This window comes from Electrona antarctica (genome assembly GCF_951216825.1).
Source record: "Electrona antarctica genome assembly, chromosome: 2".
Taxonomy (NCBI): Eukaryota; Metazoa; Chordata; class Actinopteri; order Myctophiformes; family Myctophidae; genus Electrona; species Electrona antarctica.
In genome coordinates, this window is record NC_136807.1 from 8,977,263 (window position 1) to 9,004,989 (window position 27,727).

The 27,727-nt window shown below is 41.4% G+C and overlaps 1 protein-coding gene and 1 long non-coding RNA gene across 6 annotated transcripts in view; both read right to left on the reverse strand.

The window, feature by feature from the left end:
• Nucleotides 1–6,082: 6,082 nt before the first annotated feature.
• On the reverse strand, nucleotides 6,083–7,791 carry LOC306939035. Its single transcript, XR_013791820.1, has 2 exons — nucleotides 7,038–7,791; nucleotides 6,083–6,592 (listed from the first exon to the last, which is right to left on the reverse strand). It is a non-coding gene; the product is annotated as an uncharacterized lncRNA (long non-coding RNA).
• A 1,448-nt stretch (nucleotides 7,792–9,239) lies between these two features.
• LOC306943428 (voltage-gated potassium channel subunit beta-2-like) overlaps nucleotides 9,240–27,727 on the reverse strand; it is a gene marked incomplete at its 5' end in the record, with an annotated part of 118,302 nt that continues 99,814 nt past the window's right edge. For 3 of the 5 annotated variants that reach the window (XM_079529746.1, XM_079529743.1, XM_079529745.1), the window contains 6 exons: nucleotides 9,240–11,350; nucleotides 13,896–13,984; nucleotides 15,078–15,198; nucleotides 15,610–15,704; nucleotides 16,011–16,131; nucleotides 19,495–19,580. In XM_079529746.1, coding sequence (XP_079385872.1) covers nucleotides 11,261–11,350; nucleotides 13,896–13,984; nucleotides 15,078–15,198; nucleotides 15,610–15,704; nucleotides 16,011–16,131; nucleotides 19,495–19,580 — 602 coding nt within the window. In that variant the 3' untranslated portion in view covers nucleotides 9,240–11,260. Of the gene's footprint in view, nucleotides 11,351–13,895; nucleotides 13,985–15,077; nucleotides 15,199–15,609; nucleotides 15,705–16,010; nucleotides 16,132–19,494; nucleotides 19,581–25,302; nucleotides 25,348–27,727 lie in introns of all 5 variants that reach the window. The other 2 variants (XM_079529742.1, XM_079529744.1) reach the window with 1 other exon arrangement.

A 27,727-nucleotide genomic window follows, 5' to 3' on the forward strand; every position in this document is an offset into this window, starting at 1 on the left:
TTTTTTTAATCGCTGTGTATTCTCTTCTTTTTGAGTTGAATTCTTAATATAATTCAGGTAGGGTATAGTCCTGAATAATAAATAAACAGACCTATCTGTACGGAAGGTACGTGTGAAGGCTCGTTCATGAGGTGGAATTCTGTTAAATTGATTTATAGAATCTTGACACACAGTAAAAATCACCCACTTCCACTCCACTGCATTCCAGCGGGTACTTTCAGCATTTATTTCACAGCTTACTAGTTATTTTTCACAGATTTGACACAATCATTGGGCAGTATTATGCGTGTCTTAAGTACCAGGTCTTATGACTTAACTTAAGACCTGGAGGCGTGGTCAATGCTGTTTGGCCACTCAGAAGAATAGCCTTAATGGCATTGATCACGCCTCCAGGTCTTAAGTTAAGTAATAAGACCTGGTACTTAAGACACGCATAATACTGCCCAATAATGAATATAACGTATGGAAGTAACAGTTGTAATGATTCACTCAACCTATTCGATCCGGTTTATGATACGATTTTCTTATGTATTTATTTATTTATTTTTAAATGAGATTCCATACAAATTAATTTAATTATTTACTCAGACAAAAATGAGAAAACACTTGTATTTATCTTATATCAAAGTAATGAATGGTTTACTGTATGCAGTTAATGCATACTATCCTAGTAGTAGATCTACAACCTCAGTTGTGAGTTTGTAGATCTGTTATTTTCAGACTTGGTCAGGCCATGCATGTAACATCCATTTTTGTAGTCTTTTTGGAGAAACCAGTGGTAGTTATCTTGTCATTACAGCGATCTCATAACTGTGATTCCCATGAAGTTATAATTTTGAAATGAAACAGTCTCACTGGAAGTGTTGCCTCAAAACAAAAATGTCCATTTGCGGGCGGACATAACACCCCACCAGATCAGAAACATCTAACAATAAAGTAAGCCTTGATGTGAGCCATGTGGCCCAGAGGGCAGCTTGATGTAGGCCTACAAGTACATCCCTGCATGGACATGACGCTATATGTTGCATGCAGGGACTTACAGGGATTGTATTGGGTCCCAGTTTTATAGTCTTTACGACCCTGCTGTAGGGATCGAACCCGACCTCTCAATTTTAGGACAGACACTCGAACCACTCCAGTGATTCTCAAACTTTATCACCCTCATCAGAAAATATTTAGAGTCACGGACAACATACAAGATTTGTGTTTTGTTTATCGTTTTTCAAGATTTCAAGCAGATCTGGGATATGCCTTGTGAGCTAGTAGATCGACTATTTTCGAATATAGGCCAATATATATGCTAGATATTAGCACAGCATATATATCCTGTTGAATTAAAGTCACACCGTATGCTAATATACAGTATATCAGACCTATTGTTCCACTGGTGTTTTGGGTGGGGTTTTTTTGGGGGTGTTTTTTTTAATTTTTTTACTCTGACTGCTCTTTCTCTCCTAGAATTGTACAAACTTTATTTGTTCAGTTCAACAAAGTATTTCTCTCAAAAACAACAGCAACAATTGAACAATTTTTTTCCCTAGACTTTTCCCGCCCCCCGCCACACCCCCACACACCTGTGGCAAACAAGCAGAGAGAGACAAGCTGTAGCCTATCCCTATGACACTGACACAAGGCAGTCACTGTTATCCAAGAGGAGAATTAGCAAGAGAGGCCAACTTTGCTTACTTCCTGTATCTGCGTGAGGTGGGCGGTAACATTATTAGGAGACAGGAAGAATGTTGGAGTCTATTCATTTCCAATGGGAGAGTGAACGTGAACACAGCTTCTGAACCATTCCTTAACTCCATGGTCACTGAACTAAATACTGGACCAAATCATCACAAGGCACACAATATTTACAAGATATTCATAGTAAAATGGCTTCTTTTAGCGAGACAAACCAGGAACAAACTCTCGCGAGATTTGAGATGAGTCCGGAAGCCTCTCTCTGTCCATCTGCAATTTCACGGACAACACATAGGGGGCTCTGACCCCATATTTAAGATGATAATATGTGAATATTATAATGTGAAATGAATGGACATATTTAAAACGATTAGAAATGATCCTTATGTGCCCAAATTAGAGCTGGCATACTTGGTCTGCATATTGGCTTGGTACATACTTGGTCAGGCAGATATGTAGGCACGGTTGAGGAGGATAGATTATGTAGTCTGTGTGATCTAAAGGACATTTTTATTGTCCATTCTACAACTCTATTAGGGAGAGACTTTTTAATGAGATAGATCCAAATCATGAATTTATATGGTTGGAGGACTTCGAGAAACTAAAACGACTATTTCAAAAGTACACCTTGTCAGTTGTTTTCAATGTACTTTGTTAAATGACTTGTCAGTGTTGTTGTCTTCTTCTTCTATCGGGTTTCATGGCGGTCGGCAAACCTAAATGGTGCATTACCGCCACCTCCTACCCTGGACCAGGAAATGAAACCCAATGCATTATTCTCATAGACATTTCTTAAAGTATTTATTTAAAGACGGTTACGCCGCGGACAAAGCCAACTCGAGTCGTGACAACTCATGACAACACAAACAATATTTTGGACCAAACAAATAATTAGAAAGAAGAAAAAAACGGCAGGTTACAACACTTTTGTTGTTGTTTTTCTTCTTTGTAATTATTTGTTTGGTCCAAAATATTGTTTGTGTTGTCATGAGTTGTCACGACTCGAGTTGGCTTTGTCCGCGGCGTAACCGTCTTTAAATAAATACTTTAAGAAATGTCTATGAGAATAATGCATTGGGTTTCATTTCCTGGTCCAGGGTAGGAGGCGGGACTACGACGCTCTATATTTGTAAGTAAAGTAGCATACAGTACAACTATAAGATCGAAATAAACTTGTAATGCAACATTCTATCACATGGAAGTTGAGTAGAGTTGCCAGTAGCCTGACAAGCAGCTGAAAGAGAAGTTAATTTATCTTCATGACTAACTGGCTGTCTTGGTCATTCCAACTGATTGGATTCTCCAGGTGATTTGTTATGTATTAGGATAGGCCTATTTATTAGCTGCTTTACTAGCATTAACAGTCCAACAGAGCATACAGTTAATTAGCCTATGTAGCCTAATTTCACTTTGTATAGCCTATCCTATTTTACATAGCCTAATATAAAAACAAAAAGGAGGAAAATGAGGCTGGTGGTCACTTCCACACCGGGAGGAAGTAACTGGGGAACCTATAGCCAGATGGAGACGTCGCTGTGGCCTGGAGGACTCGTGATTATCAAAAGTTTGACCCTGGAATCACTATCACGGTAGAAGACTGCTCAAGGTAAAACATAAATAAGTAAATAACACTATGACAGTCTGGTTGGCCTGCAGTGCAGTGACGGTTTTTGATTCTGGAATTGAATGATGATGATGTGAATCTACAGTCTGTATGTCGTGTTGTTTCTGCTGTTAGAGGTAGAGGGCAGTATTATGCGTGTCTTAAGTACCAGGTCTTATTACTTAACTTAAGACCTGGAGGCGTGATCAATGCCATTTGGCTATTCTGAGTGGCCAAACAGCATTGACCACGCCTCCAGGTCTTAAGTTAAATCATAAGACCTGGTACTTAAGACACGCATAATACTGCCCAGAGAGTTGTAATGTGGCTATCTTGGTCACTTCAATGTTGTTATTTCCTTTTCAGTTCAAGCTAGAGGCTTTGGGCTTTGACATAACAGCCACTGATGTTATTCTACAATAATATCAATATGTGTGTTGTGTTTTGGCTGCTGGTTGTGAGTTGTGTGGCTGCATTGGTTCATTTCATGAGGCTTGGTGGCAAAACCAATTTCTGTCTGTCTGTCTGTCTGTCTGTCTGTGTCTCTCTCTCTCTCTCTCTTTTGCATATTGTTGTTGATGATGAAGGTAGAGTTGCATGTGACAGGGTATACAGTATTGGCTCTTGATCATTTCAATAAGCCAGGAGCCTAGGTGTGACTGAGTTTGCTATTTCCTTTAAATGTAAGTCCTGTATTCTGTATTAGTTATCTCCCCTGGTTGGATACAGTTGTTAACCCGATATGAAAATGCATCCGTTTATTGCGACCGTAGGTCTCAGTTTGCTAGTTCGAGTCGTGACACGCTCCATAGGCTATATGGTCAATACCAATTAATTCCATATATTGATCTGACCTCATCTGACCTCATCAAACCCAGTAGACTCAAGACACTGCCCCCACTGCCACCCTTAGATCTCCATATATGGAGATGACCTGTTCTGACATTCCATATATTGATCTGACCTCATCAAACCCTGTACACTGAAGACATGCTCCATATATGGCCAGACCTCATCAAACCCTGTACACTGAAGACATGCTCCATATATGGCCAGACCTCATCAAACCCTGTACACTGAAGACATGCTCCATATATGGCCAGACCTCATCAAACCCTGTACAGTGTACACTCAAGACACGCTCCAAATATATCCAGTACATAATTAATTTCATATGTTGATCTGACCCCCATGCCAAAGCACCAGCGCTCGCCCAGCAGTCTGCCGCCACCCAGGCGAATGCGTGCACGTGACCTCGCCCTTTAGTGACAGACCGATATGGGTCCATAGTTTGTGCATAGAAGGTTTTGTGTAAGTATATTGCTAAAGAATGTCAGGAGGTGTTTGGATTTAACCATTTTTCATAAAATTCTAAATAGCGTCTAAGCGGGTCAGAGAGGTTATATTTCAGTAGGTCACAGTGGCAACGTTAGTCCTCAGGAGACGTATATGTGTAATGAGGTTTCATGGCTGTAGGAGTGTAGGTCAAACCGCACAGGAGTTATTGGAGCAGACTGAGTCTGCTCTAGTGCCTTCCTTCTATACCTCATACCAGTGACGCTCCTGGAATGCAACGGACCGGCGCGGTGGAAGTGGAACCCCCTTGTGCAGCCAGGACATATGAGTTATACCTGTTCAAAGTTTGTATTTTCAATTGATTGCTAGCGCCACCCTTTGGCCAATTGTTGTGAGTTTCATGTCAAGTTTTGTAAAAAGTGACTGACAACTAACAAATACATTAGGGTGCTTGGCCCATATGAACATAAGACCAGGTGAGATGGCTTTCAGTTCCTTATCAGACATCAAAAGAGCCATAAACAGAGTAGGGCCTGACTCACACGTGCACAACAGATTGATGTATAGCTGATGCATGAGACTTGTTTACTGATGCAAGCTCGCAATTCATTTCCAATGGGAGTCACATGGTTTGACACAACATTTGTGTTGTATGAGGGGGAGGGGGGCAGTCGAAACACAGCCGAAAGCCATACAACACAAATGTTGTGTCAAACCATGTGACTTCCATTGGAAATGCATTGGGGCAAGATGTAAACAAACCCTTTTGTTTACATCTAGCATGCATCAATGTTGTATGCTAGATGCGAAGGTGTGAGTCAGGCCTAGTACTGCATGTCCTCTCGTCTCTAGCATAATGCATGATAGTTCTGTGTGGAATAGTGATTGACTTGTCAAAGTAGTTGATGTAATCATGCATGCATTACTTTAATACTTTAAGTACATTTTGCTGCTAATGCTTATATACACATTTCTTTAAGTAAGATTTTTTTCATGCAGGACCTTTAATTGTAATTGAGTGTTTTTATTTTTATATAGCTATCTTGGTACTTTTACTCAAGTAAAGGATGAGCCTACTTAACCCATTTTGGTGTTAGCATTATGTTATGCTTTAGCTATTGAAAAATAGCAGATCTACAAGCTCATAGCGCGCCACCGAGTGGCGCGCTATGAGCTTGTAGATTTGCTATTTTTGAAAAATCGAAGAACGACTGACATAGAAACATAGCTTTTTCAGAAAACTGTCAGGATGTAGAAGACATTTTTAGAATCTGATCTCAGTCCAAAATGGGTTAATTCTTCCACCCCTGCACATATACAGTAGGCCTTGCAAGTATATGACAGGGTAGCATCAAACCAGTTTCTTTTTGCCACATGTTGAGATTTATTGTAAGGAAATGCAAATGGCTGTCTTCTTGTATTCCAATCACACAAAGTCCTTTAAAGCCCCCCCCCCCCACTCCCCCCCCCCCCCCGATAAACAACTTCAAAATGCCATTGATTTCAAAATGTTGATTTTATTACAGCATTTATTTTATTTTTTTTACAAGTTCTCAAGCTTTACACATAACTTTATTAGCTCCTGTCCCGATCACAATACTGTAAGCAATGCTCATATAATATACACAGGAAAAGAAAATACCAAGCAAACCGAAATTAAAAAAAAGAACACATCAACTCCATAATGTACACTCAATACATAGAGTATCTGACAATCCTTAACATCATTTGGAGAGATTGCAAATGTACAAGTAGCTATAGAACTATAATACACTCTCCCCTCATAATTATGCACATTTTATTTTTGTGTGAAATTAGAAAAATAAGACCATGAAATAGCATTGTCTTTATGAAATGCAAGAGTAACTATATTTCCAGGACATACAGTACTACAGTGAAAGGCTTAATGTGGGAAAATCTTAATGAGGCAAAAATAATAAACACTGGTGAAAAATAGATACATGAAGAAATGTTTCTGTGAGTAGTTATGAGTATATTAAAGGACCACTTCACCACTTTTCAACTTCTCTTCATATAACTGGTCCTCACTAATAATCATGATGAAATGCCACCATTTTTTTCCTACACAGTCCGTGTCTCATAGGAGGGCTGTGGGCAGTTCAGAAACCCGTCCACCAGTGACATCATCGTTAGGTAGATATTTTTTTAAACAAGATTTCTTTAGAAAAATATTTAGATTTTTATTATCGTGAGAATGGTGGCTTCCATTATCGTATTGCAACTTTTCAGGACTAGAAAGCCTGCAGTTTCTATTAGCTTGGATTCCCCATCGATGATGTCACTGGTGGACGGGTCTCTGAACTGCCCACAGCCCTCCTATGAGACACAGACCGAGTAGAAAAACATTTGTGCCATTTTATCATGATTATTAGTGAGGACCTATTATATGAAGATAGGTTGAAAAGTGGTGAAGTGGTTCTTTAACTGTGACAGAGAGGAAATAATATGGACAAAATATGAAAACGTTGTCAATTGTTAGACTAATGGAAGATGGCACCAGAGAAGAAATATCATGCAAAAGTATTTAAAAATAAATAATTAAATAAGTGTAATGGTAATGGCCCTTAAGTGTTGCTTAAGGGCCATTACAATTGGTTGCACGCCGAAAATAGAAGTACTTAAACTCATTTTGTCTACAAGCTCGTCGTGCTCGTCGGCTATAGGTTGGGTGCACGACACCGCCGTGCAACTAATACATCACCCTTTTATTGTAGTTTAAATTACGAAAAATATAACATGGTCACCTAATATAAACGGAAACAAATTCAGAACCCAGCATTGTCCCATATGCTCCTATTATAATAGCTTCAGCAAATCAAGTAAAGTTGTGTGTCCTCAGCAAGACTTTTCAGCTGCCTTATAAGCTTAATTAGTCACACAGACGGTGTCACTTGGCGTCGAGAGTAGACACCGCTGTATGATGGAGTCAGGCTTCAGCTAGTGAGTGGCTTAAACGTGTAGCTATAGTTCAAGAGAGATGATCGTCAATGGCATGACTTGCCTCATGTCATCATCAGTGCTATTTCTACTGTAAGTGCACATGCCTTGACTGTACCTCACCAGACGGATGGTGAGTTACACCTAAAGGGTGATTTGAGAAGTGCATCATGCTGCAATCACACCGCCATTCTCAATATAAAAGGGGAGGGATATGACACACTATAGAGGGTATGCGCATGCATAAAGTGAATGGCAAATCGAGTGGCAACGTGAGTGGCAAAGTGAGTTTAGCATTGTTTAATGTCGTTTAATGCAATCGGATAAGACTTTTCTGTTTGGATGTTTTGGGCTGTCACGGCCAGCAAGTAGTTCTTTGCCACTCAGTTGCGTTCCCACATAACTTCCGGGTTTGATGATGATGTCACGCGCATACCCTCTATATGGCGCCGACACACGTCACCAGACGCTCCCTCAAGTCACATAATCGAAGCCCATCAAGCAAGTCAAACGAAAGGAATAACAACACATGTTGTTAAAGGAATTTTTCTTCTTCTTAAAGTTAAGTGCTGATTATTTTCATATCATTTAGTTTCCATGCGAAATTGAAGTGATCTAGGACTCTTGAATATAGAGGCCTCTGTTTTCAACTACTGGATTAAGCTAGTATCCTGAAAGCGCATTCAAATTATGTTCAGAGTCAATTTGATCTATTTGTGGCTGGTAGTTGATGAGGATTCATGGAACTATAGGTGATACGCTTACACGGTAAAATACTGAGTGTTAACTATAAAGGATTTACTATATTTACTAAATATAAATGTATTCTCTGGCAAGTTTTCAGTAAAGAAAAGACTTATGGATCATCTTGTGCACTGCTCTCACGAAAAAGATGAAAAGAGGATGGAAAGCGAAGAAATATCTTTCACTGAAAATAGTGTGGCATAATATTCTATTTTTCAGAGAAGCGGGGAGACATTTTGGAACCTTATCATCAGACACCACCAACTGCCTCTGAGCATCATACTATGCTACCGGTCTTTATAAAACCGTGAAGTAAGGCAGATATAGTCCTCTTAATACAAATTATATTCCGGTAGGATATCATTGCAGTGCATAAAATATCGCCCTGTTACAAACTGGCCATATACAGTATACAGTATAGGCTACAGTGGAACTAAATGGTTCATGCACTTCTCTGTAACTTATCCTGAAGAGGGCACTAACACCTCAGAAAAAGAGCCACAGATGGAGACATTTTCCACTGTATGCAATTCTGGTATGTCATCATAAAGCCACACTCTATAGCTCAGAAGTCAGAATACCAGAAGCCTAATATCCCAGGTTGGTGGCTGGCTACACGTTTTGGGGGCTTGGATAAATTTTTCTGGTGGGGAGAAGGTCAACGGGGAGGTGAATGGGGCAGTGCCATAGATGTTTGGCTCCCCCACACACCAAGATGAGTCCATCACCATATTAGATCTACTAGGCACACTTTAACCCATTTTGGGCGGGAACCCCTTTTGGTGTTAACATTATGTTATGCTTTAGCTATTGAAAAATAGCAGATCTACAAGCTCATAGCGCGCCACTCGGTGGCGCGCTATGAGCTTGTAGATCTGCTATTTTTGAAAAATCGAAGAACGACTGACATAGAAACATAGCTTTTTCAGAAAACTGTCTGGGTTAACTGCATGGGAGGATGAAGGTGAGCAGATGCCAGATGATGTTTCAGGTAATCACATTTCACCAAGGGATCTCATGAAGTACACATTCAAACAGCCTCACAGCTCATTATGCATCTTAAAGATGGTGTACAGTAGCATCTTTAAAATGGGCTCAGAAGCTAAACTCAGTGCCTTTATGTTATGCATTTACTGTAAGCACGTCAGCACATCTTTGGCTTTGATGGAAACACATTTGACTCAGTAACAGCAACAGTGCAGTGTCACTAGAGCACAGACTCTCTCTCTCTCAGTCACACGCACGCACGCACACATGCACACTCGCGCACGCACGCACGCACACATACACACACACACACACACACACACACACACACACACACACACACACACACACACACACACACACACACCATATGACAAGATGTGAGCTCTATTATGTCTCATACAGTATAAGTTCTAAATTTACTGTATAGGGAGAGTATAAACAGAGTATTTACTGGTCCCTGTGGCACATTTATTTTATCTGCATTCAGCCAGCAGATCAGCAGATGGCTTGTCAAATTTCAATAGGGAACCAGTCCTTCGCGACATTGATCATTCATGTTTTTTATATTTAGATTTTGCAGTATTAAGAATGAAATCGAAAGTATAACCTCCACCTATGATACGTACGACTACAGTTTGGAGGGGTTTACTGTATACATAGTGCTGAGAGAGGCAACAGCAGCACAACACTGTGTCCATTTGTATGACATAACTGCAGAGCTAGTGCTTCACTTTGATTAAAATGCATGAGCGATCACAAAACCCTGTCTTGTGGAATAACACACAGGGAAGGAAAAATAAGCACTCAGGTTAACATCGCTTGTATTGGAGGAGACAAGAGGAAGGCGGGCAGGGGCCTGTGTCTGGATAAGTGCTTTGCAGACTCCATTAGCCCCTACTTAGGTTATGGTTATGCTCATATTCTCTACCGTACGACCGTGTCGTGTGTCGAAAATAGCTCATGTACAAGCTCACAACGTGTCGCATTGTGATGCGTTGTGAGCTTGGAGATCAGATGACAGATGACGCTGTCAGATGACTAAGTAATTCATAAATCAGAGTTTACTGGCAACTATTGAGGACAAAAGTGTGGATAGTGCACCATTTGCGAAACCCTTGAAGATCAATTAAATTGAGAAAGGGGCAATTTGGGTGATTCTCAGATGTCAAATTGATTCTTTGTGAATTGGAATTTGGGGTTGATTAATGAGAAAGAAAAATACTGCTTTATGACATAGGTTGTGTGCGGAGCCCAACTGAAACATTTTGATGTGCTAAAACAATTGGCAAAGAAATCGAAAAACCAGCCATCACTCAACGCGCGCACTTAAAGGGACACTGAGCTCACCAAGTTAAAGAGGAAATGCATTATACTGCTGTTCCCTATTCCAGTATTACTTTGCAATGCTTTATTCATTTGCGTGATACAGTATAATTAACGCAATTTAAACCGGTATCTCCAAAGCTTTTTTGTTGTTGTTGTCTTCATTGTCTACAGACTGCCGTCCATGCTGTACTGTCTGTACATGTATCTTACAGCTTTGGTTTACCCAGGAACTGCTCAAGGATTACAATAGTTTATTTATAAAGTGCATGAGTGATTTAGACAATGGACAGAAAAGCTTATCAGTATTTTCCTCTATATTCCTCTATACTTCTTTTCTTTTTAGGGGTTGTAGGGTGTTCAAACGAATGGGATTCTTTTTAATGCATTTTCTAAACCATACACTTATCAAGGTCTTTAGAAGACCTGGAAACACTAGAATGTTCAGTTGGTTGATTTCTACACAATAAAACCCTCCGTTATTTCATCCGTTCATAACTGTGAGAGTTAAATGAACACGCAAGATTTGACTGTGTGTATTCTGCCAACTGTCCCAACTCTGTTTCATCAAAATGGCTTATATGTTTCCTATGTGCCTTGGTGGGTCTCAATCAGAAGCAGCTGAATCGCAGATGGTCCCCCGCTGGGATCTGTAGTCTTCTAGGTTCTGTAGTCCTTTTTACTGTAGGGCTTGTTCCCCAGAATGCTGTCTACCTCGTGGTTAATGGATGAAGATAACTTTGGAATAACCTGTGAAAGAAATAGAAAACAAAATATTGAATTATTAGTTGCTTATATTCGCATATTCCATAAAAGCGCAGTGATAGAATGATACCACCTGGGCCAAAGCAAATTAAATGGAGTGGTTCTCAAAGTGGGCATTTTTTTAAACATTTTTACAACACAAATCTTTCCATGGCAGAAAATATTTGGTCTGTGACCACTGAACTAATGGACCCAAAACTTTGACTTGAAGTGCCGTACGCTTGTTTTTATTTTCTTGATAGTCAGTGTTGCCATGACAACATTATGTTGAATTATGACTGACACCTCGTAAAAATAAAACCCATTAAAAGAGATGTTGATTGTCCATAAATATAACAACATTTCTTTCTTTCTTCTGGACTATTTTCTTTAACATCAGGACATTGTAATGATCATTCAAAATAATGCACCCATCTCCCAGACTCCCTCCCCAGTCAGAGTTCAGTTTGAATGAATGTAGAATTGTGCATTGCATGCATTTGAGAGAGCTTAATTTTTATGTTCTTTTAAAAAGAAAAATCCTCTCACTCACACTTATGCCAGTGTGTGCCAGTGATCATCACCCTTCACTGTGGAAATGTTGGCACCCGTGCCTAAGGTTGCCTACCCCTGCTAGCTCAGTGGTACAGTATACTTACTATACAGCTCAGCTGAAATTGATCTCAAATGACACCAGTGCCTTTGAACCGCTGGGTTTCAGATCATGTGGGCTCAAAGTCCCTTCCAGAGTCTGTTTTTATCTTAAACCTAAATCCTCTTCGGGTACAGTACCTGTACCCGAAGAGGTACAGGTACATAGATTTGTTCAGTCAGAGCAAATCTAGTGACAGAATCTTAACCCATTTTGGGCGGGAACCCCTTTTGGTGTTAGCATTATGTTATGCTTTAGCATAAAATAGCAGATCTACAAGCGAGCTTGTAGGTCTGCTATTTTTGAAAAATCGAAGAACGAAACATAGCTTTTTCAGAATCCTGGCAGTTGCCAGGATGTAGAAGACATTTTTAGAATCTGATCTCAGGTCAAAATGGGTTAAGTTCATTATTTTGTTTTTATTTATCTTGTTTTGATTTGAGTTTTACGCTTACCTACAGTATACCTCTTCTGTGTTTCATTCATACTCAAAATAGCAACAAAAAAAGACCTACAAAATGTGTGCAAACACAGCTAGACAAAGCTAATGTATACTACTGTACTGTATATACCTCTCATTCCTATAATAATCACACACACATTATGTAAACAACTAAATGGATGGGAGGAGGACATGATGCCGAACAAATGAGCTCTGCGCCCGAGTGAGGAGATTTCCCCATCTGGCTATAAATAGCTTTAGGGTCCAACAATGTTGGGAGAGAAAAAAAAGCACACTGAGTGAATCTACCCAGAAATCAAATTAGACCCAAGACAGTTGTTGCTGCTGACAGCCATGACACTTGATGCTAAATCGGTATAATCTTTTTTCCCTTTGACCATATAGATGCAGCATGACCTTATTAGCTTCTGAAGTGAAAGCGATAGCATCAGCTTGCTTTTAGCTAAAGGAAAGAATGGAACACGTTATCCTTTTTCACTGTCGGGTGGAAACATTATGGCCTAAATCGGGAAAACAACCTGTGTTCAAAATGTAATTATTATTCGGTCACAATACTTTGGTTGAATATTTATAAAACCCACACACATACTTAACCCCTTTTACTTTCAAAATGTATTTCCTATTTTTAGCTTAAAGGCGTTCATGGCCCACCCATCTGACCACTTATCACTATGGCCCACCCATCTGATCACTTAACACTATACCGTACATCGGCTAGTTGAACGTGAATTTGTCATTAATTTTTGTCTGAAACATTTTTTATTTTTTTTAAATATTTTTTGGGCGTTTTTTGCCTTCATTGATAGGGTACAGTAAATAAATAGACAGGAAAGGGGGAGAGAGATGGGGAGTGACACGCGACAAAGGCCGTCGGGCTCGGGAGTCGAACCCGCGGCACGCCGTCCGGCTGGCTTGGCAGCCTAGGTGCCCAGACGGTTGAGCCAACCGTCCGGGCCTGTCTGTGAAACATTTTAACAACCCAAATCTTGCATGGTATAGACTAGTCCCCTAGCACAAAATGTTTTCAGATGGGGGGCCAAATTTATATGCATCTGCGGCCAAATGCATATAAATTGGGGGGCCGCAGTGCTCTATAAGGTTCATCCATTGCAGGGACAGATATTCCTCTCCCGTGCCGGCTTCCCACCAGTGAACACAGCCATTTGTTCATAAGGCCAAGCCGGATGCACCATGGAGCAATGGAACCCCAGTGAGCCTCACCGCAGATGGTGGGCAGATAGGCTTACCTTTACCCCTGGGCCTCTAATGAATGGTGACTTCAAATGCATGAATCCATGACTGTCATAATGGTCCCTAACTCTGTGTGTGCGTGTGTGTGCGTGTGCGTGTGCGTGTGCGTGTGTGTGTGTGTGTGTGTGTGTGTGTGTGTGTGTGTGTGTGTGTGTGTGTGTGTGTGTGCGTGTGCGCTGCCTCACCTGTATCGCTCCGATATTTTCCAACAGTTGTTCGGTGCTGGAGGCTCCCAGTAGAACAGAGCTTACGCCCTCATTTCGTAGGCACCAAGCTACGAACCACAACAAAGAACAGCATTATGAAAGAAACTCCTGGTTGAAGGTGCACATGTGCACGTGTCTGGTTGTTCTGTGTGTATATTTTCACATGGGTATACTGTTTTTGTTGTTGTTGTTGTGGGAAGCGATGTAGAGGGGGGGAGACGCTAGATCAGTTTTCACTAGAGATGAGAAGTGAAGCCATCTGTTCAGAGCACCACAGGGAACTCCAACACTGTGTGTGCGCGTGCGTGTGCGCGCGCACGTGCGCGTGCGTGTGTGTGTTCATGCACAATAATGAAAATGATGCCTTTTCAGATGTCACAGCTAATACACCAGATATTGTTGTTGTTGATGAGGACAGTAGAGAAGTGACCATTTTTGAAGTGGCATGTACATTTGACCACAGTCTGGAAGAGGCATTCCTTACCAAGGTGCTTAAGTACCAGCGTCTTAAGGATGCTATTATACAGCTTGGCTACAAATGTAAACCACTTGTGTTCATATTTGGAAGCCTCGGTAATGTCCATAAATCAGATTGCAGGCATGCCCAAGCCGAGAGCTAAGGCATCGGCAAAATTATGTTCAGTGTCTGCAATAATTGGCAGTCGCCATATATGGAGAAGGCGATGCTTTCTGTACCCGTGATCTGTATCCTGAAGCACTTGTTGTAGAGCTTTTCAAGTTTGCGCATCCACTATTGTTTGTGTTAAAGAATTTCTTGTAAAATGTGAATGCAAATAAAGATGTTAAGCCTGTTAACACGCATTGAATTCCATCACCAAAGACACAATAAAGTCGTACTATAGACGAATAACAGTTTAAGTCCAAATGTTATTCTGACCCCTCCACGAAAAGGCCTCGTTGTCCTGACCCCCTATCATTTATACATTATGGATAATTAGTGTGGACTTAAACTGATATTCGTCTATATAGTACTAATGAAAAACAAGACAAGAACACAATAACAAAGGAGGAAACACTTTCAAACGACGGAATAAAGGGGGCGGCTGTACGTACGTAGTACGTACAGTACGTACAGTACGCATGGGATCGGGACGGACAGACAGAGAGAAAAAGAGAGAGCGGCAGGGTGTTTCTGGTTACCGATAGCGAGCTGGGGCAGAGTGCAGCCCAGCCGCTCGGCGATGGCCTGCAGCTCTTTCAGCTTCGCCTGCTGACGGCGCCCCTCCTCACTCAGGATCTTGTCCTTCATCCACTGATAGCCCTGTTGTTGCAGACGGCACAGCACACAGAGCTCAGGACAGAGACACAGTTCCTCCGACAGTCTCCCCCCCCCTCCCCATTTACAGGTTCTGGATTTGCTTCCGTATGCTACGGCTCTATCCTTCAAATAAGGTTCTTACAACCGTACTGTTTTTGCTCTCAGAAGACGATTTACAGAATCTACTAGCTCACAACATATGAAGTCAAACCCCACACACATCCACAACACGGTGAATCAACCAGGAGGCTGCACAGTGAATGGTAAATGGAACCTGTAAAACGGTGTCATAAAATGGACCCATAAGGGTCCATTGGGACCCATAAAGGTCCATTTAGGTCCATTTACACTGTGTGGCCTATAAGGATTCAACAACAGAGCTGACTCGGTTATCTACATGGGTTTGAACGTTACCTTTAGCGAGGCCCGTGAGTATGGCGGTATCCCGCTGTCATACTTCCCTGAGATGATGCCACACGCCAGCGGGGACCACGTCATGGCTCCGACACCTGGCACACACAAACGGGGCACATTGACGCAAACCCTTGTTTAACCCATTTTGGGCGGGAACCCCTTTTGGTGTTAGCTATTGAAAAATAGAAGATCTACAAGCTCATAGCGCGCCACCGAGTGGCGCGCTACGAGCTTGTAGGTCTGCTATTTTTGAAAAATCGAAGAACGACTGACATAGAAACATCTCAGGTCAAAATGGGTTAATTTTTCATACTGTAACGGCCTCCGCTAACAACACGTTTGATGATGTGGACATTCCGTCCACGTCCGACCTCTGCAGCAGATACTGTAGATACGCTCACCTATCTTGTGGAAGAGCTCTGGGAGCTGAACCTCGACCTTCTCCCTCTGGAACATGTGGTACTCTGCCTGCTCGCAGATGGGTGGAATCAGGTTGAATTGACGAGCCACAGAATACGCCTCCTGAATGACAAATTGGCATAATGTTGATGAGTTAATAGCACAGGCAGACTCTTCACATACTAGAGCATGTCTGAAATAAGTGTCAGAGCTGAAATTGACATGTAAATATGAAATAAATGCTTAAACATGTAGCTAGGTGTAATGTTAGAGACCACAGAAGTGAACCTTTCAAGCCTGTTTTCTCAACTCTCTGTTTTCTGCAAGACATTACTCTATAAGCCATATCTCCAAAACTGGTCGGTCAAACTGAACAACCAATATGTCAATTTGAAGCTATGATTCCCTGCTTCCCTGCATATGACATGAAAATTCAATGGCAGTCCCTCAGTCAAATTTGGTCAACATATGTGGGTATAGTGTCTGACAGTATCTCTGTGAGAGAAACTGTTAATGTGGGAGGAATAGAACCCCAACTTCCACTAACAAATGCCTGATGTCGCCTCTTGAGGGCTCAACAGTGGTGGAAAAAATACTCATATTCTTTACTTTAAAAAAAAATGTATCAATACTGCATTATAGAAATACTCTGTTACAAGTAAAAGTCCGGAATTCAAAATTTACTTTACTAAATGTATGTATCGTAATAATGATCAAAATCTACAAAGTAACTAGTAACTAAAGTTTTCAAATAAATGTAGTGGAGTAAAAGTGCAATATTTGCCTCTGAGATGTAGTGGAGTAGAAGTAAAAGTATTGGAAAGTGGAAATGCTCAAGTAAACTACAAATACCTCAATACTGTAATTAAGTATAGTACTTAAGTAAATGTACTTAGTTACTTTCCACCACTGAGCAGATTACAATGTTTCCAAAGCGGCATAGCTGTGGGAAGATGGTTTGACTTCACTATAGCAAGCCCAGAGACCACAGAGTCATGGACCTTCAGCACCATGGACAGCTACACTGTCACAAAAACATGCAGAAAGGGCCTTTCTGTGTGGAGTTTGCATGTTCTCCCCGTGTCCCCTAGGGTAGGTACCCTCACAAAAACATGCAGTAATCCTGGTCTCTAAACTACCTCCCCTGGCCAGCCAGGGCGCCTGATGGAGGGGAGAGGAAATGGTCGGAATAACGTGTTCCTTCCACGCGCTACGTCCGGCCAGGGAAATTCCCCCTGTCAGGTGAAAAGAAGCAGCTTGGACTCCTCATGCATGGAAGGAGGCATGAGGTCAGTCCGCTATATATTCTCTCCCTCTCTCCCATGCCATGCACTCTGTCTGGTGTAGGCAGCGAAAAACAAGACACCTCCATTAAAAAAAACATTGAATAGACTGATACACAAAATAGACATAAAGAATTAACTATCATGCTTAGCACATTACAGAGGATTTTAATGGCACTGTAATGACACACTATTTAGACTTAAATGTCAGGATGTCGATATTATGAGAAAGGGGCCTCATGCATCATTGTGCATACGTTGCAAAATTGCATAACCCATTTTGGGGCGGGAACCCCTTTTGGTGTTTTAAACATGTTATAATTTAGCTATTGAAAAATAGCTATTGAAAAATCTACAAGCTCATAGCGAGCTTGTAGGTCTGCTATTTTTTTTAAATCGTGAAAATATTTATTTCAGAAAAATGGAGGATTTAGAAGATTTTTTTTTAATTTTGAGGTCAGGCCTAAATTACATAAACATAACAGTATTGGCTCATGGCAGCCCATTAGAGCATAAACACATGGTGTGGCCCGCAGAGGCTTTTAGCAATGAACAGGACACAGTCACAGACGGACAATTATAGCAAGTTGTAGGTTAAAAATATTTATTTTCTAAATCTTCTATTATTTCCGCTATACCCCAATTTCATTATTATTAGAATTTTGTGACAGATTTATTTGGCATCAATATAAGTTCATTCTCAAACTCCTGGGGGTGGGGCTGCGAGGGGTACGCCACCCGGTGGTGAGGCTGGGGTGAGGCCGCACCCTCAGCACTCCCGAGTTCCCGCAGTTAAGCCATGCAGAGATACTGTATCACATCCGCCTTCAAGTCTCGCTTCATAAGCATTCTGCTGCAAAGGCGATCATGTAGTCCTTTCTAACCAAACGTGCTGCAATATCATCTGACTGCTGGTGCAGACCATTTGACAGCTAGCCTTCAGGTGTAAACATTTAGTTCTTATATTTGGCTGACTCGTGTGCACAATTTAGTTGTGAACTTGTGAGGGGTGTTCATATTCAGATGGCTGGGCTCTTGGCCCTTCGGCCAACCAGTTAGCAAAACATTATTCCGTATCAGCCATCAGTGGTAGCCGACCAATACGGAGGAAGCATTGTTTTTGAGGGGCGCTAGCTCCTTCTATGCTCAGCTTTTGAGTGTTTGTGTAAACACAAACATTGAAGCCAAAAGTGAGGATGCAACTTGTGATTTGTGCCCAGCTTTTAGGCTTCACTCACACCTACACAACATTGTTGCATGGAAGATGTAAGCAAGTTGCAAGTGTCATGGCCGTCCCCTCCCTAGATGCCTCCATTTCCCACAAGGCTTTGCGGGAAGTGGGCGGTGCGCTAGAGAGAAATGCGGAAACAACAGACCCACGTTTCTCTGCGTGTAGTCTTTTTGTGGAGGTGTGCTCAATGTGCTGGTAGACTCAGGAGACTACAACGAAACTCCGCCCATTGGGATCAAAAACAGCTCTCCTCTCCTATTGGTTGGTGGTTAAACCCCACCCTCTGTGTTGTGTGGATGTTGTGTGGATGTTGCGCCTACAAGCTGTTGTACGGCTTTCGGCTGTGTTTCGACTGCCCCCCTCCCCCTCATACAACACGTTTGTCTCTTCAAACCATGTGACTCCCATTGGAAATGAATTGCGAGCTTGCAACACGCACAAGACTCATGCATCAGCTATACAACATTCTGTTGTGTAGGTGTGAGTGAAGCCATAGGCCTGACTCACACCTTTACAACAGACTGATGTATAGCTGATGCATGAGACTTATTTACTGATGCAAGCTCGCAATTCATTTCCAATGGGAGTCACATGGTTTGACACAACATTTGTGTTGTATGAGTGGGTGGGGGGCAGTCGAAACACAGCCGAAAGCCATACAACACAAATGTTGTGTCAAACCATGTGACTTCCATTGGAAATGCATTGGGGCAAGATGTAAACAAACCCTTTCTTTACATCTAGCATGCATCAATGTTGTATGCTAGATCGAAAGGTGTGAGTCAGGCCTTAGTGTTTGTGTAAACAAACATTGAAGAGTTGAACCTAAATACTAGGACCTAGCACGGGTCACAGACAAGGTCAGAGAGGTCGATTCAGGAGCCCCGAGGCGGCGTGAGCTACTCCCGCACTGCATCACATCATCATCATCATTTATATGGACATAAATAAATTATTCAAACGTGAACTCACCATGATCTCCATGGAGCTCCACCTCGACGTGCCCCAGTACATGGCCATGCCTTGGTTGATCACATGGGTCATTGCTCTAACCGTCTCTATGAAGCAAAACAACCCAAAACAACACGGTTATATAGGTGATATTTATTTACGATAGATAGATAGATAGATAGATAGATGGATAGATAGATAGCAGAAATGACTCAGTAAATAAGGAGTACAAAGTTGTCAGCTTCTTGCAGTTCTGTTACTGTATGTTGTGTTCATTTTCACATCAACTTATCAAATTATTTTGTTTCCAGTAGAAAAGGGGTTCTAAGGCAAATGTGTCGTCCCTCATTCTCACCAATAAATCCCTCACAAATCACTCACTGGTCTCACAATGGTGTGACGATAATGAATTCACCTTGCCTTCAAAAGGTAAATGGATAATCAGAATGGGTTGACTAGATAGACGTAGAGTACATCATTATGTCATGGTGACAGAGGGAGCTGCATCACTCTTGCAAAACCAGAACCCAGCTGTCAATATGCTTCGTAACCCTCATTTAGCAGTCTCTCAAGATAGCCCATCTCTTCCACAATCATCAATTGCTTCATAGACAGTGTAACTCATAGACAGTGTAACTCCCACCCAGTAAATGTTGAGAGAAGAGGAATCTGACATCTGCTCTTCAGACAGGAAGGATATTGGACCAACCACAGACAGTTTTCACGAAAATATATTTTAAAATACATCTTCGTATCTTTTAGAACTTTCCTTTCTGGTAAGCATCAAAGCTAGCTAGGCTTTGACTAAATTGGTTTTCCGGTAGTAGTAGTTATTTATGCAACTACACGGGCGATACTGAAGTGGAGAAATTACATCACCTCCTATTTATTTTCTATTCATTTTCATAGCTTCCGAAGTACGGATGGTGCATGAGGCAACATTTGAAAATTGTGGCAGACGACGTGTCTGTCTTGAGAGACTACTCATTTTCTGAGGTGTTAGTGTTATTGTGTTTACATGTACTGTAGCTACTGCACACAAACAGAAATAACAGTTAGACAGAAACAGAGGGATGAAAGAGGGATGGAGGCGGTACGTGTTCAAAACGGGGCATAGCAAAAATAAAATAACTTCAAAGGTCGGCTCATGAGGTATATCTATCTGATGTCAAAACTTTCCCTCAGCCGACTACTTTGAAAGACGAAAGAGAGTGCAACACAACGCAACACTCGTATACCACCAAACTCTCCCAGGTCCCATCTACAGTACTACTGCATTTTGTTTTGCCAGTAAGTGTTAATTGTTTAATACAATAATACAGACATTATTGTCTCCATGAGTTTGGTGAGAGGACGGAAGCAAACCCAAGGGGCAACAAAGAACTCTATGGGCCCTGCGCTACAGTACACCATTATGGTAACAAAGAACTCTATGGGCCCTGCGCTACAGTACACCATTATGGTAACAAAGAACTCTATGGGCCCTGCGCTACAGTACACCATTATGGTAACAAAGAACTCTATGGGCCCTGCGCTACAGTACACCATTATGGTAACAAAGAACTCTATGGGCCCTGCGCTACAGTACACCATTATGGTAACAAAGAACTCTATGGGCCCTGCGCTACAGTACACCATTATGGTAGCACAGACACACTGGTTTGTCTCTAAAGACGAGTAACCCTTAGGAATAAAAGGCTTGATGAAGATTGGCCTTACGCGATATTAAAAAAGAACTTCAGTTAAACACAGAGAAAGGGGGTTAGCTTTGAAGTCAGACATGCTCTGCATGAAAGGACATGCAATTGTGAGTGTGTTAGTTAGCAGGTGAGTGAGTGTACTGTATGTGTATTTTTTGTATTGGCAAAGAAAGGGGTCATTTTGCAAAGAATATATAGTAGCGTGAAAGGCCTGACAATGACCTTGGGACTACACAGTAAAATCTTAATTTATCTATTTGTAACTCTGAAAGTGTACAAAGATAACCATGTGGACATTTGTACACTCTCAGAGTTAAATTAACATTCAGGATTTACTGTGTGTAGATTGTCAGTCAGGCCTTCCTTACCTTAGCCCCACCCATAGCTCGCCTTTTGAGATTTTGAGCCCACACACACACATACTTTGGAAGACATCAGTCTATGCCCATGTACTGCATGTACATTTCAGTTTCATATCATCTAAATGGTCTATAGTGTGTCTGTATAATGAATCATATGTAAATCTACAGTATGGATGTGTGTATAGAAGGAGGTAGCTTTGTCAAATATTAGATTTGAGATGCCCAGTTGATAAAGGAAATCTAAATAGTGTGATTGTGAATAGCCAGCTGGTTCTCAACTGTTTTTTCATGAATCGCATGAATTGCTTTCATTTGGAGGATTATATTTTAGCTTGCTAGTGATCCAATGCTTGCTCCAATGGATTGGTCAGTGTTTAACCAATCAATCACAGTAGTTTAGCTGATGTGAACTTTAATATAGCTTTAATCTATCTTCAGACGAAGAGCAAAGACCTCAAGACCTTAATGTTTTTAGCTCAACGTAAATTGAATACAATGTTATCTGGCAATAAAGGATGGCTAATGATATGGATATTTTTGTAAGCTAGCAACTATAACTTTCAGTTTTCAGAAAGGTTAGAATGTTAAGGGCATACATACAGTCTATAGAAGTTAATACTTTCTATGGTTCAAGGGAACTGTGCTATTGTTTACGCCCTGAAACTCTATCATTAATGTTTCATTTGTATAATTTACATTAGTCATGGTGATAATCTTTTAATTTCCATCAGCTCCTTCCAGCATTCTAATAATTCTCTTTCTTATCTCATTCTACTATCTATGACCTACATTAATGTGCGTTATATAAAAAATAATATTTACTCTGCTTATCTGCCCCCCCCCCCCCCCCCCCCCCTCTCAAAGGGAGATGATCTACAAGCCCACAACACGCAGCAATGTGACGTGTTTGAAGCTTGTAGATCTGCTTATTTTCATCACGACACACAACTAATACACATACAACTAATGGTGCGTTCACACGGGCAGACACAAAGATACATTCATTGTCAATGGAAGCCAGCGATGTGGCGATGCAAAGATGCAATGATGCTAGGGTGACCAGATGTCCCTCTTTGCGTGGGACAGTCCCTCATTTCAGGTGTCCTACAAATTGAGACCCTGTCTGTCCCACATTGTGACTGGCGGGCAATTGCATCAGTGTTCAAATGCCCTAATAGTTAGTCCCCTAATAGTTGGGACGGGGTCCCCCCATCCCACTTGTCCCACACAAGCGATACTTCTGTCCCTCAAATGAACAGTTTGGATCTGGTCACCCTAAATGATGCATGCATAGCTGCTCCACACTTGTGATCTTTGCGTCTGGAGAAGGAGAAGTAGTCCGCACACTGTTTCGTAGCTCCCACAGGAAATGTAATTATTTAACCCATATACTGCCTCCTGCTGGACGCAGAGCCAAACGCAGACTGCCGAGCCTATTTCAATGCAGCACACGCTGGACTGACATCTTGTCTGGAGCGTCCATCTTTAATGCTAAATAAATAGCGTCAATGCTAGCAAGCTAAAATGAAGCCATCCTTGCTCTAGAAAGCGCCAATGTTTCCATCTAAACCACCGGATAATCAGCAAAGACCTCCGAACATCGCACATTTTATCCAAACCATGGAGAGCTCCGTAGATTTCGAGTTATTCAGCTTTTTAGTCAGCCTGTATAGAGGGAGGTGGACGGCAGTACGGTTGCGCAATCCGGTCTAGGATCGCTAAAGAAGGAAAGGCCAAGCCAAAATAATAATAAAAAAAGAAAAGAAATCGGTCCGGTTTGATATCAATAATAAAGCTTATCAGACGGAACATTAAGCCAGAAGCAGTTGCTGGTTGGATTCCTTATGACGGAACGTTCCGCCAGGAGCAGTAAATCTGTTAAGGATGACAACGTTTCGACCCCTTATGGGTCTTCGTCAGGTATGATACCTGATACCTGACCCATACGCCAACCCATAAGGGGTTGAAACGTTGTCATCCTTAAATTAATACATTTCCCGTGGGAGCTACGGAACGGTGTGCGGACTACATCTCCTTCTCCTGTACATATCTTTTTGTTCAGCACCTGAAATGTCGATGTGAGGACTTTCCTTTGGATTCCGGATCTTTGCATCTGCCCATGCATGTGAACGCAGCATTAGAATAAATCAGGCATAATCCTGAGTTCAACACATTTCTTACATCAAAGGTTGTAGCAAATATCTCAATCTCAATATATTATAGGCACTACTGCCAACCCAGACATGTATTTGAAATACTACTACTGTATGAGTAACAATAACACATACAGTAAAGATAAGAAAGGAGGTTCTACTGTGACCTCTGTCCAATAACACTGGCTTATTATTATAATAACTATTAACAGTGTGGTGGGCTTTTTCCATGAGTTATGTTGACATTGACCTTCAACAGGTGAAACACACACACACACACACACACACACACACACACACACACACACACACACACACACACACACACACACACACACACACACACACACACACACACACACACACACACACACACACAGGGGTGTAACGATATAATAACTGCATCAAGAATTTAAGTATATCGAAATGTAAACGGCAACATATTGAATCGTTGTTAAAATGTACAGTATATTGTTACACCCCTAATACATGCACACAGTACACTCAAGCAACATATCAATGCAACATATCAATGTATATTAAAGTATGCAGACCTTAATATAATAATAAGTAATAAAACACAGGATATCTGTACAAATCAAGCACAACCAGAGAGCATGGAGGGGGAGAATGACAGTTTTGAAATGAAAAATGAGAAAACACAGGAGGGGAAATAAAAATAAAAAATGAGAAAACACAGGAGGGGAAAGAAAAATAAAAAATGAGAAAACACAGGAGGGGAAAGAAAAATAAAAAATGAGAAAACACAGGAGGGGAAAGAAAAATAAAAAATGAGAAAACACAGGAGGGGAAAGAAAAATAATAAATGAGAAAACACAGGAGGGGAAAGAAAAATAATAAATGAGAAAACACAGGAGGGGAAAGAAAAATAATAAATGAGAAAACACAGGAGGGGAAAGAAAAATAATAAATGAGAAAACACAGGAGGGGAAAGAAAAATAATAAATGAGAAAACACAGGAGGGGAAAGAGAAATAATAAATGAGAAAACACAGGAGGGGAAAGAGAAATAATAAATGAGAAAACACAGGAGGGGAAAGAAAAATAAAAAATGAGAAAACACAGGAGGGGAAAGAAAAATAAAAAATGAGAAAACACAGGAGGGGAAAGAGAAATAATAAATGAGAAAACACAGGAGGGGAAAGAAAAATAATAAATGAGAAAACACAGGAGGGGAAAGAAAAATAAAAAATGAGAAACACAGGAGGGGAAAGAAAAAAAAAATGAGAAAACACAGGAGGGGAAAGAAAAATAATAAATGAGAAAACACAGGAGGGGAAAGAAAAATAATAAATGAACAGAAATAAATGGTCATGAGAGACCCCTTTCAGTGGATGAACTCCAGAATGTGCTGCTGTTGTTGATGTTTGTAAAGATCCATTATTATAATATATCAATCACTACCATTCTACTGCATTCCACCTACTGCTAATACTAGTCGGGGGGGGAAAGGTTCAGCATTTTATGGATTTGAGGAGGGTTTTGAAAAAGGAAAAGCGGCACATGGCTGCAGTAATTATAGGAAATCACTGCCATAAAATGCTGTTGTTGTTGTTTTTTGGAGAGAACACTATTCACTGAGGGTACCATGTACCTTCTATGATGAATGTTCTGGACTTTGTGGAGTGAAATGGGTCTCCTGGTGACAAAAAACAAAACAAGATTGTGAAGAAATCTCTGAATGAGAAGACAAAAGAAAAAAACCTTGGATGTTTTTCCCCACCATGCATGGCAACGCACATAATGTTATTTCAGTGGATTATGGGAATTAAAGGCAGGCAGCAACCAATTTTAAACCCCTAATCAACATATGCACATTTCTGGCGCCTGCTTAGCAACTATACCATCATGGGCCTAATAATAATATTTAATAAGTCAATATTTCTCATAAAGCTTTTAATGCATGCAAACATGAAGCCATGCATACATGATGAAGTACATCATGAGGCATACTTACTGTACAACAAACTAATTAACCCATTCTGGGCGGGAACCCCTTTTGGTGTTTTAAGCATTATGTTATTTTTTTTTTGTTTAGTTTAGTTTATTTGATCATCCTTCAGTTTCAGATACAATATTTAAAGACAATGAATGGAAGCTGTTACAAAAACAAAACAAAACATGAAGATGATCAAAAGGAGTATGCAGAAGCTAAAAGCTTCTGCATTATGTTATACTTTAGCTATTGAAAAATAGCAGATCTACAAGCTCGTAGCGCGGCTTGTAGGTCCGCTATTCTTGAAAAATCGTGAAAATGTGGCGCAAATCTTTGAATATATATATATTCTTTCAGAGCGAACGTTTTTAACTAAAATCTTTGCTTCTGGGGGGGGGTCCCTGGAACAACAGATTTTCAGATGGGGGTCGGCGGAAAATGTTTGAGATCGACTGACAAAGAAACATGGGTTTTTCAGAAAACTGTCAGGATTTAGAAGACATTTGTAGAATCGTTCCCAGGTCTAAATGGGTTAAACAAAGTGAATACAGTAGCTGCTGTCCTATTGTTCCCGTGTGATATACTGTACCCACAGTATCTAACTGGAAGCTACAGGGCTACACAGCCCGGTTGCGTAAACACTCGCCCCCGCCTGCCTCTGATTGGCCCCCCTCCTACTACTAGTAGAAAGTAGTATAAGGACGGGCATTCTCACATTCTAATACAGCTAGAAAACCATTAGTCATTAATTAGACTCTCAACCCACACCTCCTGGGTTCGAATCCCGCTGCATGCCGTCACTATTTTCCCAACAACCGCAGACTATTTATTTATTTATTTAGCCGATTCAAGTATAGTTTTAGACTAGCGAACTTGAGCCACGAGAGACACTGGCCGCGCAGAACGTTGCAAAGTTCGCTATAGAGCCGACTCAGCCCTGTTCGAGTTGCAACCCGATAGGCACACCTGGCACAGAATTGTAAATTACCCCCCACCGCCCCCCCCCCCCCCCCCCCCCCCGCCAAGGCAATGCCAACACCAACCAATATTTCCCACCAACGGAGCAAAGACGGCCAGTTTCGTTTGGCCAATCAGAGGCAGGCAGGGGCGGGTCTTTTCGCAAACCGGGCCGCAATGTTGAACCACGCCAGCTTAGTGGAACTTCTTGTACTTTAAAGTTGTTCAAGTTAGACACTCTTGTCCAGTCTAGATCCCTTGCAAGTACTTCAGCGATAACTTTAGCTTTCCTTCTGCATGGCATTTTCATCGACAGCCAAACTAGCCGTGTTCTGTAGCTATAGCGTCAGGCCTGGTTACCCTGTCACTCACACACTGCACTTATGCCCACAGCTAATAATCTGTCTGGAGCGAAAGCAAACATGACATTCGCAAGACATGACTGCGGCATCTTGTCTCCCCGCGTGTCCCTGCAGCACGCAACTTCAAAGTGGCTGCCAAGAAATGCAGAGCTTGGAGTTTGCCTGAAGTCATGCTGAGTCATTGCAGAGGTGAGATGCAGGACACGGTGGCCTGTGGCGGTAATTATCTCTATAGAGTAGACGACATCAGGGTGACAATATAGACTACAGCTGTCCACAAGGTCACTTTAACGACACCCATCTGCTCTGTGTTTGGTTACCCATAATAAATAGAACTCTGTGCACCACAGAATATCAAGTATCTTTTATTATTATTTTTGAGTGGCGCAACCACTCCTATAGATGGCTATGTGTGTCCCTGGCTGGCTGTCTGGCTGGCTGGCTGGCTGGCTGTGTCCCTGGGTCTGAGCACGGAAATAGCATATTTTCACCACCAAGCGTTTTGGACACGGTGGCTCGCCGGAACCGGCCCGCCCCCCTGGACCCCCAGGAACATCCAGTTCCTGGGGGTCTGGATGTTCTGGGGACCCCCACACAGAGTTGCATCACACAGGTGTGATTTTTTTTGAATATAGGCTACTAATGATTTTTCGATTTTTGATTTTGATTAAACAACTATGCTATAGTATCTTATATCTAGATGTACACTTTGTCGCAAGGCGGTGTTACAAGCTCACACTGCGTCGCATGATCTTGCATCATGA